General features: G+C 54.9%; 1 protein-coding gene across 8 annotated transcripts in view; it reads right to left on the reverse strand.

The window, feature by feature from the left end:
- Positions 1 to 13,900, reverse strand: part of CHD6 (chromodomain helicase DNA binding protein 6) — a 92,240-nt gene that overhangs the window by 38,040 nt on the left and 40,300 nt on the right. For 4 of the 8 annotated variants that reach the window (XM_053958178.1, XM_053958174.1, XM_053958177.1 and 1 more), the window contains exons 3-5: positions 6,611 to 7,104; positions 2,943 to 3,081; positions 2,274 to 2,423 (exon numbers count right to left, since the gene is read on the reverse strand). In XM_053958178.1, the coding sequence (XP_053814153.1) occupies positions 2,274 to 2,423; positions 2,943 to 3,081; positions 6,611 to 7,104 (783 nt within the window). Of the gene's footprint in view, positions 1 to 2,273; positions 2,424 to 2,942; positions 3,085 to 6,610; positions 7,105 to 13,900 lie in introns of all 8 variants that reach the window. The other 4 variants (XM_053958173.1, XM_053958176.1, XM_053958175.1 and 1 more) reach the window with 1 other exon arrangement.

The following is a 13,900-nucleotide window of genomic DNA, read 5'->3' on the forward strand; positions in this document are numbered from 1 at the left end:
GGACTCAAGGAAGGAATTATGCCAAAATGTGCACATTCCTGCTCCAAGGCACTCTCCATGCCACATTCTGGTCATGCCTTGGCAGTTATACAGCCCCATAATGTGGTATGGCCCCAAGGGCCTTAGGAGAGCAGGCAGCATGTCTGTCAGGCCCTGCCACATGTCACCCACACACTGTCATCTGCCCATGGCCACAGGACCCTCTGCTGGCACCCAGGGGCTCCCAGCACAGCTCCTCTCACTGAGCACAGGCTTTGCTGCAGGTGGCCCTAATGCTGTCCTGCTGCCAGCTCTGGGGAGGTGGAGGCTCTCCTGGCTGCAGCTGTGCCAGGATCAGCCCCACCAAATGCCAAGGGACAAGAGAGCCAGGCTTGTGCCTGTCTATGCTACAGAGGACACCCACAGAGGAAGATGCAGGGGAGATGATGGACACCAAAAACATGGAGCCTGCTTGAGCATTAGAAATATCAGATCTGCTTTGGCTGGAAAATAGTACAGCAGAAGGAGGAGCAAAGTGCAGAGCAGAAAGCAGAAGGACTCTGTTCATTCCCTTCTGACAGAAGCAGAGTATGGACCAAGGCAAAGCAGCCCTGAGGTGTCACTTTGCAGACTAGAAAGTCTCTCAAAGTATGGCATGGGGAGGCTGGGGAAGACAGGGCATCCCACACTACTCATCTGAAAGTGTCTGGGAAAGCCAAGATCATGCCCAGGGCCACAGCAACTCTTCCATCCTCAGCCCAGAGGTGATTGCTGCCTTGGTACCGCCCTTGACTGCAGGGCAGGATGTTGGACCCAGCACCACAACAAAATGAGCAGGGAACAGCAGGTCTGCCTGGGCTCCTTGGCTGCCATCTTGAGGCCCAGAGCAAGATTTCTGCCCTATTTGGGGAACTCTGCCCTAAACTGGGTTAAGACATCTGAAGGGAGCATGCAGAAGTGCTCCTGCCACAGTCACTGTGCAGTGCCTGTTCCCCTGTCCCCAGGCACCTACCCTGGCACTGCTGAGCTCTGCTTGACTCTCCCACACTGATCCACAGCCCTTACACAGGCTTCCACTGGTCTGTGGCTCACTGCTGGCTGCCTGAAGGCTGCTGGAGGAGCCCTGCACTACCCAAAGAGCTGTTTAGGATCGTGTCCACGATGCAGGGGGAAAGCTGCAAGTCCAGCCCACGGAGAGAGCAGCCCTGAGGTTGCAGCACTCACATCTTGCCCTCCTTGTCAGTTCCGATCCTGGGAGCAGCCACAGGCAGGCTCAGCTAGGCAGGCTGGCCAGGCCTCAGAGCAACCACCCAGCCTGGCTGCTTTGCACATCAGCTTTAATGACCCATCTGGAGCAGGACAAACTGAGGTGGAAGTTTAGGACTGAGAGGAGAACAGGGTGGGAGCATGGACACATGTCAAAGGCAGGTCACACCTGCTGCTTTGAAAAATCTCACCTGGAGAGATGACTGCCAGGAGCCCAGCTGGGACACAGCCACAGGCAGAGCTGAAGCAGCACTAGCAGCATGTCCTGTGGGGGTGTGGCAGCCCCAGGCCAGGCATGGATCATCAGGTCAGGGCTTATCAACAGAGCTAATACCCACCAAAACCTTGGGAAGAGGGGACTAGAGAGGGTAACAGAAACAACATGAAAACAACCAGTGACCCTTATTAATATCTGTCAGCTTTGTCAGTGACAAGAGAGACGGAAAGAGTTGCAGGATCCAACACAGAGTCACAGACAGGCAGGAAGGAGCAGCCAGCACTGAAGCAGTGGGCAGAGGCAGAAGGACAGCAAGGCCCAAACCGCAGTTTTGGTTGGCACTGGGTGGTCCTGCCATGCTGCCCAGATCCCTGCCATGCTGCCCAGCAGATCAGCTCAGCTGGCAAGGGTCAGGCTGGCATCACTACGCTCTGAGGCACTGATGGAGAGCAGCAATGCAGGCAGAAAATGATGACACGACACCTATAAAGCCCTCAGCTGGCAGGAACAAAATAATAAGAGTAATCATGGACAGGACCTACAGAAACCAAAGCCAAAGGTGGGCATGGGCAGTGGGTAGGACATGTCTAGCTGTGTGACACATTCCAGAGGCCTTAGTCTCCAAGCAGGAGGGGGACAGTTGGACCATATCAGAGATTCTAAAAAGCCAGCCTGAACCCTCCCAGACAGGCACTCTCTCACCCCATCCTTAAGATGGGACCCACCACTGCCTCAAGCCTCAGCACTGACATTTTGGAATACCCTGCATGAGGCAGATGCCCCACACCCCCAGCCCCAAAGCCAGCAGTACCTCTGCCTGCCACGCCAGAGTAGAGGCGGAGAGCGCGGAGGTTCGCCCAGCTCCCAGCACAGCAATTGTCTCGCCGTCATCATCCACAACCTTGAAATCCAGGTCCTCGTTGTACTTCCTCCTCTTCACCTGCCGTCCTGAGCGTCGTTTCTGCATACGGCATGAAAAAAGGCAGTGCCAGGAGGCACGGACCAAGTACCTCCTCCTTGTTTGAGTGGCAGAGAAAAAGCTCCAGAGCTGCCAGAATTCCTTCCAGGCCCCAGCAGGATGGGGGTGGTAGGAAGAACAGGCACTCCTTGCGGTGTTGAGATCTCCACCCTGGCCCACAGAGTCCCACCAGTCCCCAAGTCGTGAGGCAGAGGAGCCCTGTAGAGATGCAGGGCATGCAGCCCCCCAGGCTGCAGGGCCAACGTGTCCCCCTGTGCTGTGCCAGGAAAGGGAGCTGCCCAGAGCTGTGCTGGAGAGGGACACTCAAGGCTGAGACATGCAGGGCCCAGGGCAGCAGTGTGCACGCAACCCTGGGCCAACAGCTGACTTCAGGCTGATAGAAGCTGACCACAGTGCTGAACATGCTCTCTGATTCCTGTGCCCAGAGGCCCTTGTTGTGGTGCCACAGAGAGGGAGCCAGGATTTCACCCACCAGCAGCCAGCTGAAGGCTTTGGACATACCTGGCTGTCAGCTGACTCTGCAGACTCCTCTGGGCTCTGTACAGATGGGCTCAGGAGATCCTGATCCAAATCCAAACTGTTCACTGGTATCTCATTTTTCCTCTTCCCTTTCTTCTTCTTCTCCACAGGGGTGTCTTTGCTGCTGAGGCAGACTGACAGTTAGATCATGTCCTGGGGATCCCAGGGGAGAGGCAGCAGGCAGCATTGCTCCCACTAGATCACCCAGAGGCAGCTCAAGGTTCCTGGGACCTCCCCCAGCACTGGGGATCCCCAGTTGCTGATGCTCATTAAGCACACTGAGTGTTTCTCCATCCAGCTCCAGAACACTGGGATGAAAGGGTCCACCTGCCCTGCCTGCTGTGAAGGCTGGGTGCTCTCACCAGCCAAGGGAACAACCCTACAGGGGCTGTAGGAGCTCCAGGGGTTCAGCTCACAGGGTCTAGCACAGGCACAAAGAGGATCTCTCCACCACCAAACTCAGTACGCCAGGGCTGCAAGGTGCCTGCTCTGATCACAGAGCTCCCAAACACATCCTGTGCTGACCAAAGTCACAAATAAAGTTCAGCAGCTTCAGAGGCAACCCATGTCCTGGCACCCTGGCACTGCAAACAAACCTTCAAGCCCAGTCTTCGGAGCCACACTGCTGGCCACCTCCTGCCTGTGCCACAGAGCCCTGCCAGACCCCAGTAAACCTTTACACCAAGCCTAAGCTGCTCCAGTTCACTGTTTGTGTTCCTGAGTCACAGCACTGAGGCAGATGAGCAGACTGGCGTGAGCCTCCAGCTGGAGGGAGTTAAGCCCTGTGACCGCCACAGACACAGGAGGATGCAGATCCAACTCCCACAGGCGCAATGGCCCATCACAGCAGTCATGCCCCCTCCAAGGGCCTGCTGGGAAGCTCTGTCCCACCAGGCAACTGTTCTCCATGCTCAGGTCATGGAGGGGATTTGGGCCCTGCGCCCATGAATCCCACCACCTTCCTGAAAAACACGGGAAGACAAGCTCAGTTCCATGGCACATTCTCAGGGTAAGGGCCACCTGCACCCCTGCCTGCACAAGGAAACAGGACCAGGGAGCACCACGGTAAAAAAAACACCTGCTCCCAGCATGCCAGTCCATCCTTTCCCTGTGCAAGGAACACTGTTACGGGAATGGCTCCAAAGAGCTGGTGCTTGTCCCAGGGCTGAGCAATGCCTCCTTCCTCACTTCCAGCCTCACCACTCGTCCCCTCCACACATCAGATTTGCACAGTGGCAGAGGAACCATTAGTTTCAAAGCGATGTCAAGATTTTAGCTCCATTTAATAAGAAAAATCTCTGCTTGCCTGTGACTAGCAAAAAATAAAGGTAAAAATCTGTTGTTTAGGCCAAAAATGCCCTGGCCATGCATATACGCCTAAATTAGAGGCCCTGAAAATGCTCTGTGAGCAGTGCTTCCACCAAGCAATAACTCCCAAGATATTGATTTGTAAGTCACAATTAACAACTGCTTCATTCATGAGTCAGTCATTGCTATGATTAGAAATAATTTAGAAGAAATTATACCACCATTATCTGCCACTTAGAGGACTCACAGCAATCATTCCATCCGCACAGAGTACAAATTAACCAAAGCCTGCTGCTCACCTTTCCCCTCCCTGTACCCTCAGGGCCCCTCAGGCACCTCCCCAGCTCCACATGGCCAGGGAGCACAGGGGGATACACAGCCCTGCTCCCTGCAGAGCTTCCACCCTGACACCCATGGCCATCCCTCACACAGGGGGGTTTGCTGGTGGCTGACCCAGAGCCCAAAGCAAGTCTGAAAAATGTCTCAAAAAGGGGTGACAGAGGCAGGGAAGTTCTGAGGAGGACCCACGGGCTGGACTTTCCAAGCAGCAGAGCTGGAACTAGGTCCTCCTGGAAGGCTCAGATGAGTGGGAGGAAGCACCACAGGCTTAGGCTGTGGTGGGATAGAGCATCAGGAATGCACAGAGCTTTGTGGAACACCCAGACTCCCATACACAGTTTCTTCTGGCTGCATGATGTGTTACAGTTATATTAGATTGTGTGGTTTGCATGAAGTGGCCCCTCCACCAGGGCTCTGCTGGTACCCAGCACAGCAAGTTGGCCGCCTTTCAGCCCCCCATGATATGCCCAGAACCTGCTATGCCCAAGTAGGAGAGCCAGGGTTTCCAAATCTGCAGCTGGGGTTACCCTGCCATGAGCCCCATCTCTGGCAGGGTTGTGTGTCTACCAGCTACTCACAACCAGGTTGCACAGTCACGAGCTGCCCTGTATGTAATGGTCAGCACCCTGCAAAGGCACTGCTGGCGGCCAAAGGACCTACGAGAGCCATGAATGCCTTCACAAACCTCCATGGCCTGCTCTTCCCCTGGGTTCCCCCTCTTTGGTCTGGTCTCACAGGTCCCACTGCAGGGGCAGATCTCTGTGAACTGCCTGTATGGTAGGTCCTTACTGGTGGAGCAGAAGTGTCATTAGGAAAATCTGATAGCTGCATCCCTCATCCCAGGACCCTTCTTGGGGTGCAATGCTGCATTCACATGGGCTTCATCCTTCCCTTCCTTGCCTGCAGCCCCTCTCCTTCCCTCTCCACCTCTATCCCTTTGCTGCAGCCTTCCTTGGGGCCTGGAGGAGCCCTTCCCTCACCCTTGCAGCACTGTCCGCTTGGTCCGCCCATCTCCATCTGCTTTGGCTCACCAACTCATGACGAACAGCTGCAGAGCCCTGGGCTCAAGGAAGAACACAAGTGACAGCACTGCACGGCTCAGGGATTTGCTGAGGACATGGCACCCAGCTCTCATCCTGCTGAGCAACCCACATCTCCTCTTGTCCACAACCAGCCCATACCAATGGCACGGAAGGCCACCCCAGTGGCAGCTCCACAGCCATGGCCTCTCCAGGATCTGGCTGTCAGTGAGCTCTGAAGGAGGAAGGTTGTGGAAGACCAAACTAAATCGGTGCTTTTGAGACCTACTCTGCTCCCTGCACACACTGTCCATTAAAAGAAACCAGAGCTTCTGGCCAACCAGCCTGTTAATTAAAAGGCTGAGGAATTACCAGAGGCAGTGGTGCTGGCCTGTGCAGTACAAGGGAGTTCTCAGGCCTCCCTCTGGCTGGCTTTGATTGTCAGCACAGCTCCACAGCTGCCAGAAGGGACGAGTCTTCCAGGAGAGGGAGAGGGGTTGGGATCTGCTCCACCATCCTCCCAAACCTGAGCCAAGGGGAGGCAGGCTGCTGGCCCTGGGTGTGCACAGGCCCTCATTTGCACACAATCCAGAACCAGGTTTTTCTCACTCACATACCCTCTGCCCAGGACCCAAATCATATATGACAGGCCGTCTGCCACACAGCACCTCACTGTCCTGGTGATACATCTCCCTGAAGTCCCTTTTGCCCAGGACGCTCAGCACAAAGGCCAGACCAAGGAGAGGCCAAGACTCTCCGGTCCTCTTATGGATCTCGAGTCTCATGGGGCCATATCCCCAAAAGAGCACCTGCCTGTTCCATCTCTGCATGGCCAGAGAGCTCATCCTGGCATCCCAACCAGCACATCCAGCCTTCAGACAAAGTACCCTGCACACCCAGTGCTGCTCTCTCCCAGATGCAGCTCATGCAAGCCCACAGCCCTGTCCACAGCAGGCATAGGGAAAGGGCCACACCACCACCCACCTGCTCTTCTTGGATCTTGATCTAGGGGCTGGCTCAGAGCCACTCTTCTTGTCTTTAGACTCCTTTGGAGCTTTGGGTTCCCGAGGTTTCCGGGGCTTCTTAGCCACCTCCCTCTGCTTAGGCTCCTTCGGCTTCTTAGACTCCTTCACCTTTTTAGGCTCTTTTGGTTCTTTAGGCTCTCTCCTCCTCTTTGGTTTCACCTCCACAGCTGCTTTATCTCCCCCTTCCTGCTCTCCCAGATCCTTTTTCTTCCGTTTCTTCTTCACCCCCGTGCCCCCACTGTCCTGCATCCCGTTCTGGGTGCTTGTCCGCTTCTGGGCAGCCCCATTGGGCTCCTCCTTTGGGCACTGGCACTGGCCACCTGTGTTTGTGGCTGTCACTGTCACCTGGTGGGGCACCTTGTCCTGCTCTTCACTGCTGGCAAAGGTGTCCTGCGTCTTGCACTCCCAGGCAGACGACATTGGGGAGAGGCTCAGTGTTTTTAAGCTTGGCAGCTGCGGAGAGAACACAAGGTGACAGATGAAGCAAATACCACAGCTGTAAACAGCAGGTGTCCAAGGGGAACCACAGCTCCACGAGGCTCCAACCACCCACTGCAGCATGGCAGCATCCCTCAGCATTTGGGGACTATGGCTAACAGCCACCATGGGGACTATGGCTAACAGCCACCATGAACAGACGCAGCTTAACAGAAAGACCCCCCCGTCTCTGCCCAACAGAGGCTGACAGAGGCCTTTTGGCTCCCCACTAGCCCATGCACGTCCCAGCAGAGGTGGCTGGCCCCGTTGTGTGCCCCAAACATTGCTCTGCCTTCGATCAAACACTCCAGACTCCACTTGGCTAAGCAAGAGCAACCTGTGCATCCACAGCACTTTCTGCCTGTTGCCCCAAGCCAGAGATTGTCCCAGTAGGGCAAGGAGAGGGAATTAGAGATGTCTAGCAGCCTACAGAAACAAAAATAGGGTTCCCAGGTTCATCTGGGGCAGAGCTTGAGGCAGAAGAGAAGGTTTAGACCAGCACTGTTCACAGGAGCTGCTGTGTGCCGGGGCTCCCTCCAGGCCAGGAAAGAAGAGCTGCTCTTCCTCCTTCAGCACTTCCTTCATTTCCTGTGAACTTTCCAGCACTGAACACTGAAAGGAATTGAGCTGCCTCCTGGGCATGCTTGGCCCCAGCAGGCATGACCAGACAGCAGCATTGAAGGGCCCCACTCTCCTCAAGCAGCAGTAGGAGCACCTGTTGTGAGGGCCCAGGCTCAATGTGTAGCAGCCTTTGCTCCAGGAGAGCAGCCCAGGCTGGCAGGGATGGCAGGGGACAGCCCAAGGAAGAGAGCTGTGGGTGACAATTCTCAATGGGAACCGGAAACATCCCTTGCAGCAGCTGCCGGAGCAAGAGAGAGCAAGGGATGCACAAAGGTGCAGGTAGAAATGCAGTTGTGTGCTGCACGGGTGGGGAGAGGAACATGTTCAGCTGCTCTACCGGTCAGTTCCCATCCCCAGGGCCCCAGCTCCTCCTACCGCACGGCTCAGCCATGACCAGAGGGAAGCAGTGGCCATTGCTGGGCTTGCTCATCACTAGGGGGCTGGTAGGGCAGCACCAGACCAAGCCCAGCGGCACAACTGGGGCTGGAAAGCTGGTCCTGCAACTGGGGGCTGATGGCAGTGCCATGAGACAAGACATGGGCCCTTTGCACTGGCCTGGAGGTGTCACCTCCTCGTAGGGAACCTGTGGGGCAGCTGGTGAGCGGCCCAGAAGTGCTGGGCAGCATCTCCTGTGCCTGTGGGGCCAGGGGCAGTGTTTGCCCCGCCACCTCACACACACGGCTGTCCCAGGCCAGGAGTAGTGCTTCCTTCACAAGCCCGTCCCTGGTGCTGAGATGGAGATGCCAGTGCCTCTGGCAGGAATGCCCTGGCTCTGCAGAACCTCGGCACCATCCAGTTCCTCAAGACACCTCAGAGCTGTGGGAGAAATGCAAATCTTTACATCTTACAGGCTGAGGACTGGAGCCCATCCAGGGTTGTCTAGGCACAGGATGCTCTGTAACACTCGGACTTCTGATTTGGATTAGATGGAAGCATTAAATGAAACAGACTGTAAGTGGAAAGGCCCCTGATGCCCCTGCAGCCACCCATGAGTGGGGCTGCAGGCTTGGCTGGCGTCAGTCAAGCAGGGTGCACCAGCATCCCTCCCTACGTGCAGCCACCTCCAGCCCTGGTCCCTGCTGCTGGAGCAGCCAACACTGCACATCCCACCACATGGACCAGCCATCACAGGGCACTTAAGGAATTAAAGGGAACCTATTCAGGACCAGGAGAAAATCAGCACTATTGATGCTGCTTCTGAGACCACTGGCTGCACAACGGGATCAGTCCCAGCCTTCGCATTCCTCAGCTCTTGCAAGATGGGGACCAGCTGCAACAATTTAGAATCATAGAATGGCCTGGGTTGGAAGGGACCTTACAGATTATCTACTTCCAACACTCTGCCATGTACAGGGACAACTTTCACTAAACCAGGTTGCTCAGAACCCCATCCAACCTTGACTTGAACACCCCCAGGGATGGGGTAGTCACAGCTTGTCTGGGCAACCCCCTCCAGTGCCTCACCACCCTCACAGCAAAGAAATTCTTCCTAATATTTAATATTATATATATGTATCTATATATGTGTATTTCCTCCTAATATCTAATATAAACCTACTCTCTTTCAGTTTGAATCAATTCCTCCTTGTCCTGACACCATATGCTCTTGTAAAAAGTCCCTCTCCATCTTTCTTGTAAGTCCCCTTTAGGTAGTACCCCTGATAAGGACAGTAGAACAGAATAGCATTTTACTCACTTGATAAGAGCAGTAGAACAGAACAACGTTTACTTTTGTCAAGGACAGTAGAACACAACAGCACAGCCTTGTAGAAATAGATAAAGGATGTAACTTAAGCAAACAGAAGTCATGCAAAATGCAATGAGGATGCCAGCTCAGCTCTACAAGGCTGGTAAAGTAGAAGTTAGGCAAAACAACGATATTGTGCTTACTCAAAAGCAGGGGTTGAGAAACAGCCACCTAAAATGGAAACCAGAAGTTGAAGATAGACCCCAAAGAACCATGTAAGGACTGCTGATAAGGGGTGCAACCATGTAAAATAAAGCCAAGGAAGTGTGGGGATAGCTAATGAATATGTAATCAGTGTGCATGATAAAAACCCTGTCCACCCAACACTCATCCCACTGAAATGGAGGAAGGATCCCCCTGAGTGACCAGCATGCTGCAATAAAGAATGCTTGCTTCTAATACTCAAACCTGTGTTACAAAGTTTCTATCCAGGCAATTTGGGTATCACTCTTTTAGGTAAGTGCCCCCTAGGAACTGGAAGGCTGCAATTATGTCACCCCTAAGCCTCCTATTTTCCAGGCTGAACAAACCCCATTCTCTCAGCCTTTCCTCCTAAGAGAGATGCTCCATCCCTCTGACCAACCTGGTGGAGGACTCCAGAGCTGGATGCAGCCCTGGATGCAGATGGGACCTCACCTCAGGGGACTAGAGGGGCAGAATCCCCTCCCTTGACCTGCTGCCCACACTTCTTTTGATGCAGCCCAGGACATGGTTGGTTTCTGGGTACCAGCACACCTGGCTGGGCGTGTGCAGCCTCTCATCCACCAGCACCCCCAAATCCTCCTCATCAGGGCTGCTCTCGAGCTGTTCCTGCCCTAGTCTGGATCAGTACAAGGACTGATACCCAATCTACACTTCCTTAAAGATCTGCCAGCTCTGTCCCAGTCCCTTGTCCCAGAGGGCAGTCTCCCAGGGAATCCCACTGACTATCTCCCTGAAGAGCTGGAAGTCTGTTTCCCTAACACTCAGAGTCAGCACCTTGGCCTGGGATCTCTGTGGACATCAGGTGTCAGAGCTTGCTGTGTCCCAGGAGCAGTGCTGGTCCCAGTCAGCAGTGACTGCCTCCATCTGGAGCAACCAGAAGCCTCTGGTGCAGGCCCTGCCATGAACGGGCCATCAAATGCCATCCTGTGGGACCCAGGCATGCAGCCAGGGCTCGCAGAGGGAACACATGCACAGAGAGGCAGGGAGACCAGGCTGCTTCCCAGCAAGTGCTGCCAGCCTAGAAACCATACTCAGAAAGCTGCTTGGTCCATTTTGAGGGGAGAATGCTTCATGTTATGCTCCTGAAGCCCACAGCAAGCTCTGACCATGCATGTAGGACTGTGCTGCCAAGTACAGTCTGCAGCGAGAGACTGGCGCACTGCCATGAGCCAGGGAATGTGTTTTTTCTACTATCCCTTGATGAGGTTCAGTTTATCCTGGCTTCTCATCAACAGGAAAAGTCTAAGAAAGCAGAGCCAGCTTGTGCTCCTGCATGGCTCCAAAGCACCCTCACTGCTTTGCCTGCAGGAGCCCGGCTGGTTCCTCATGGCAGGCAGGAGCTCACTGTCCCTGTGCAGCTGTTGCCGGAACATCGGCTGCTGTCCCCGTGCCGCAAGGGAAATCACCTCTGCTTCCAAAGGCTGAGAGCCTGAAGGGCCGGTGTCACAGTGATGGGGACACAGCACTCACTGCAGGGAACTCTGCTGCAGCAGCCACCTCGGCCTGAGTGGCCTGAGATACAGGTGTCCATGAGCAAACAGGCTGCTCGCTGCTGTGACTGGGCTACTGGTCACTGTGTCTGCAGCCACAGCCAGCACTGACATACCACCACACTCAGACCCCCTTCACAGGAGAGGAACACATGTAGCTGCAGGAGCCTAAACCTGGCAAATCATAGCCCTGGGACATGCTGCAGCAGGGCAAGGCAGGCTGCTCTGGGTTGCTCCAGACCAGCCAGGAGTTGCTCTGGGAAATGCTGACCCTGAGAAGGCAGGAGTGGGGCAGGGCAGGCAGTTATCTCTGTACACCATCTGCCCAGGCTGGTCCAGTAACAGGCTGCACCCACACCACAATGAACCCACCTGTAACCCTGGGTGCCAATGCACCTGGGGGCATTCAGTACTACAAACTCATAAGGTATTGGGGAAACCACTGATTTTGGTTAAATCCTGCTGCCCTCCTAAGTGGCTTCTACTTCTCAAGGTGTGAGGGGTCTCCTTGTCACACACTCTGTACAATTCAGTTTTGCCATCCTCCCCCTGCAAAGCTCTCTTGGCCCAGCTAAGGCACAGGTGCAAGTCACCCTCTCCTCGCAGGTAGGCTGTGCCAGCTCTCAGGCCACCTGCCTTATCCTGCTCAGCACTTCTTCCACCCCCACTGGCTGTGGGGTGGCAGTAGGAAGCACGTAGCATCAGAGGTACCACAGAGCAGTAGGAGGTAGGAGGCAAAGCAGCTCCTGCCCCTGTTACTCGAAGGGTTCCCTCCCCTCTCCCAAACTGCTGAGTCTGTGGGATGCACTGGCTGCTCCAGCCCACAAGGCTCACACAGCATCCCGGATCCTCTGCAAGCCCCGCAGCAAAGCTGGGTGCACAGGCATGTGAAGGGACAGTTTACAAACTCCCCTTGGTACATGTATGGGAGCTGAGGAGCAGTAAAATTCAGCAATGTTTTCCCCACACCTGCTTAGGGCAAGGTCAGTGGGACTGCCCATGGTGAGCCAGGGACAAAACCTGCAGCCTCACCTGCCTGCGACAGGTACCTGCAAAGGGAACAACAGCGGAAAAGAGGGAACTGCAAAGAGAAGGCAGGGAGGGGAAGAAGCAACATCTGCCGCTCCATAAAGGAAACGCTGATTTACACAGATTATGCACTTTTAGCAGCAGCAGTAGCAATAATAATAATAATAATAATAATAATAATAATAATAATAATAATCTGTGAGAGGCAGGAGCAGAGAAGCTCCTCTGGACCCACATGGTAGGAGTCACATGCCAGCACTGCCAGGAGATGTGATGGGGATGAAGGAGATGTTGCATCCGCACTGCTGGGTGTTGGAGCCTGATCCATATGCAAACCCTGCACTATCCCATGAGTTTGGATGTGGGAAGGAGAAAAGACCAAAAGCTTCATGCCGACCCCATAATCAATCCTACAGGCTTTCCTCCCCAAGAGCAGCAGGGAAAAGCTCTGCCACAGCCTCAGGATCTGAATGGCAGCTCTGTCTAGTAAGAAGGCCACAGATGAGCTCTTCCAATGGTCACAACACCAAGAGCAGAAACACCTCCCCTGTCAACCAGGCTCAGACAACATCCACACACCACAGCCTCATCAGCCAGCAGCACATGCCACCTTGCACCCAGCTGCTAGGACCATTCAAGCCCCGTTTGCTGCACACTTGGCCAAGCTTTCCTGCAGCGTGCCAGGAGAGCTCTGGAGAAGCCTGCACTTGGGTCTAGGGCATGTATCAAACCCCACAAGGATCTGTTATGTGGAGTGTCCACAGGGACCCTGACTGCAGGGGTCATCAAAGGTTTTCATGCTCTTTAGGCAGAGACTGATGCCTGAGGGCTGCCCAGTTCCCCCATTGCCCATTTCCCCCCTCAGCACTAACCGAAGCCACCAGCCAGCCTGCCACTCCAACAGCAGCCCAAGATGGGCACCATGACACAGCTCTGCCTCCCTGAGATGGTCAGGCTGCCCTCACTAGCCCAGTCTATCCACACAGGTGGTTGCAGAGCCCAACAGGAGCAGAACAGGCAGCTCCTTTCACACAGAGGGTTTTGTCAGGCTGGTGAGCCAAACACTCCAGCAGCCCCATGCCCACCAGTGGTGTCTACAGCATGGGCTGTTGTGCTCTGGTTGCCCAGTGTCTGCACCCCTTGTTTCCAGCTCTTAATCCAATGCAACAAGAAGCTAAAAATATACAAGTGCCACCTTCCATCATGTCTCTGAGCAGGCTCTGCAGTCACCATGGGATGATGGAGGTGCGTGCGTGATGGAGGTGGAGCCTGGCTCAGTTCCCAAAGTGCTCCACCACAATGCAGCTCTCAACAACTACAGCTAGGAAGCTCCATCTGGTGACAAGGCCAGCCCTGGCAGCGGGCACACGTTCCCACCACCCTAGCAGAGGGTATGGGTGGGGCAGAGGACAATGCTGCTGCCCTGGGCTGTCCAGGCTGTCCTCTCCACTCAGGATGAAAACCTGTGCAGCCCTTGGAGCCTGGGGGAGACCCAGCACTTGCGGCTGTGTGTCCAGGAGAACGGCACCCTGACAGCTCACTGCTCCCCCTGCCCTTCACCCTTACAGAGCGAGTGCCCAAAACTACTACACCCATCCAACATCGGGGGGTCATCAGATCTGACAGTCTCACCATGACAAAAAAAGGCCATAGACAGCCTGGGACAGAGCAACAAGTGCCC

This window comes from Vidua chalybeata, chromosome 17, assembly GCF_026979565.1.
Source record: "Vidua chalybeata isolate OUT-0048 chromosome 17, bVidCha1 merged haplotype, whole genome shotgun sequence".
Classification (NCBI taxonomy): Eukaryota; Metazoa; Chordata; class Aves; order Passeriformes; family Viduidae; genus Vidua; species Vidua chalybeata.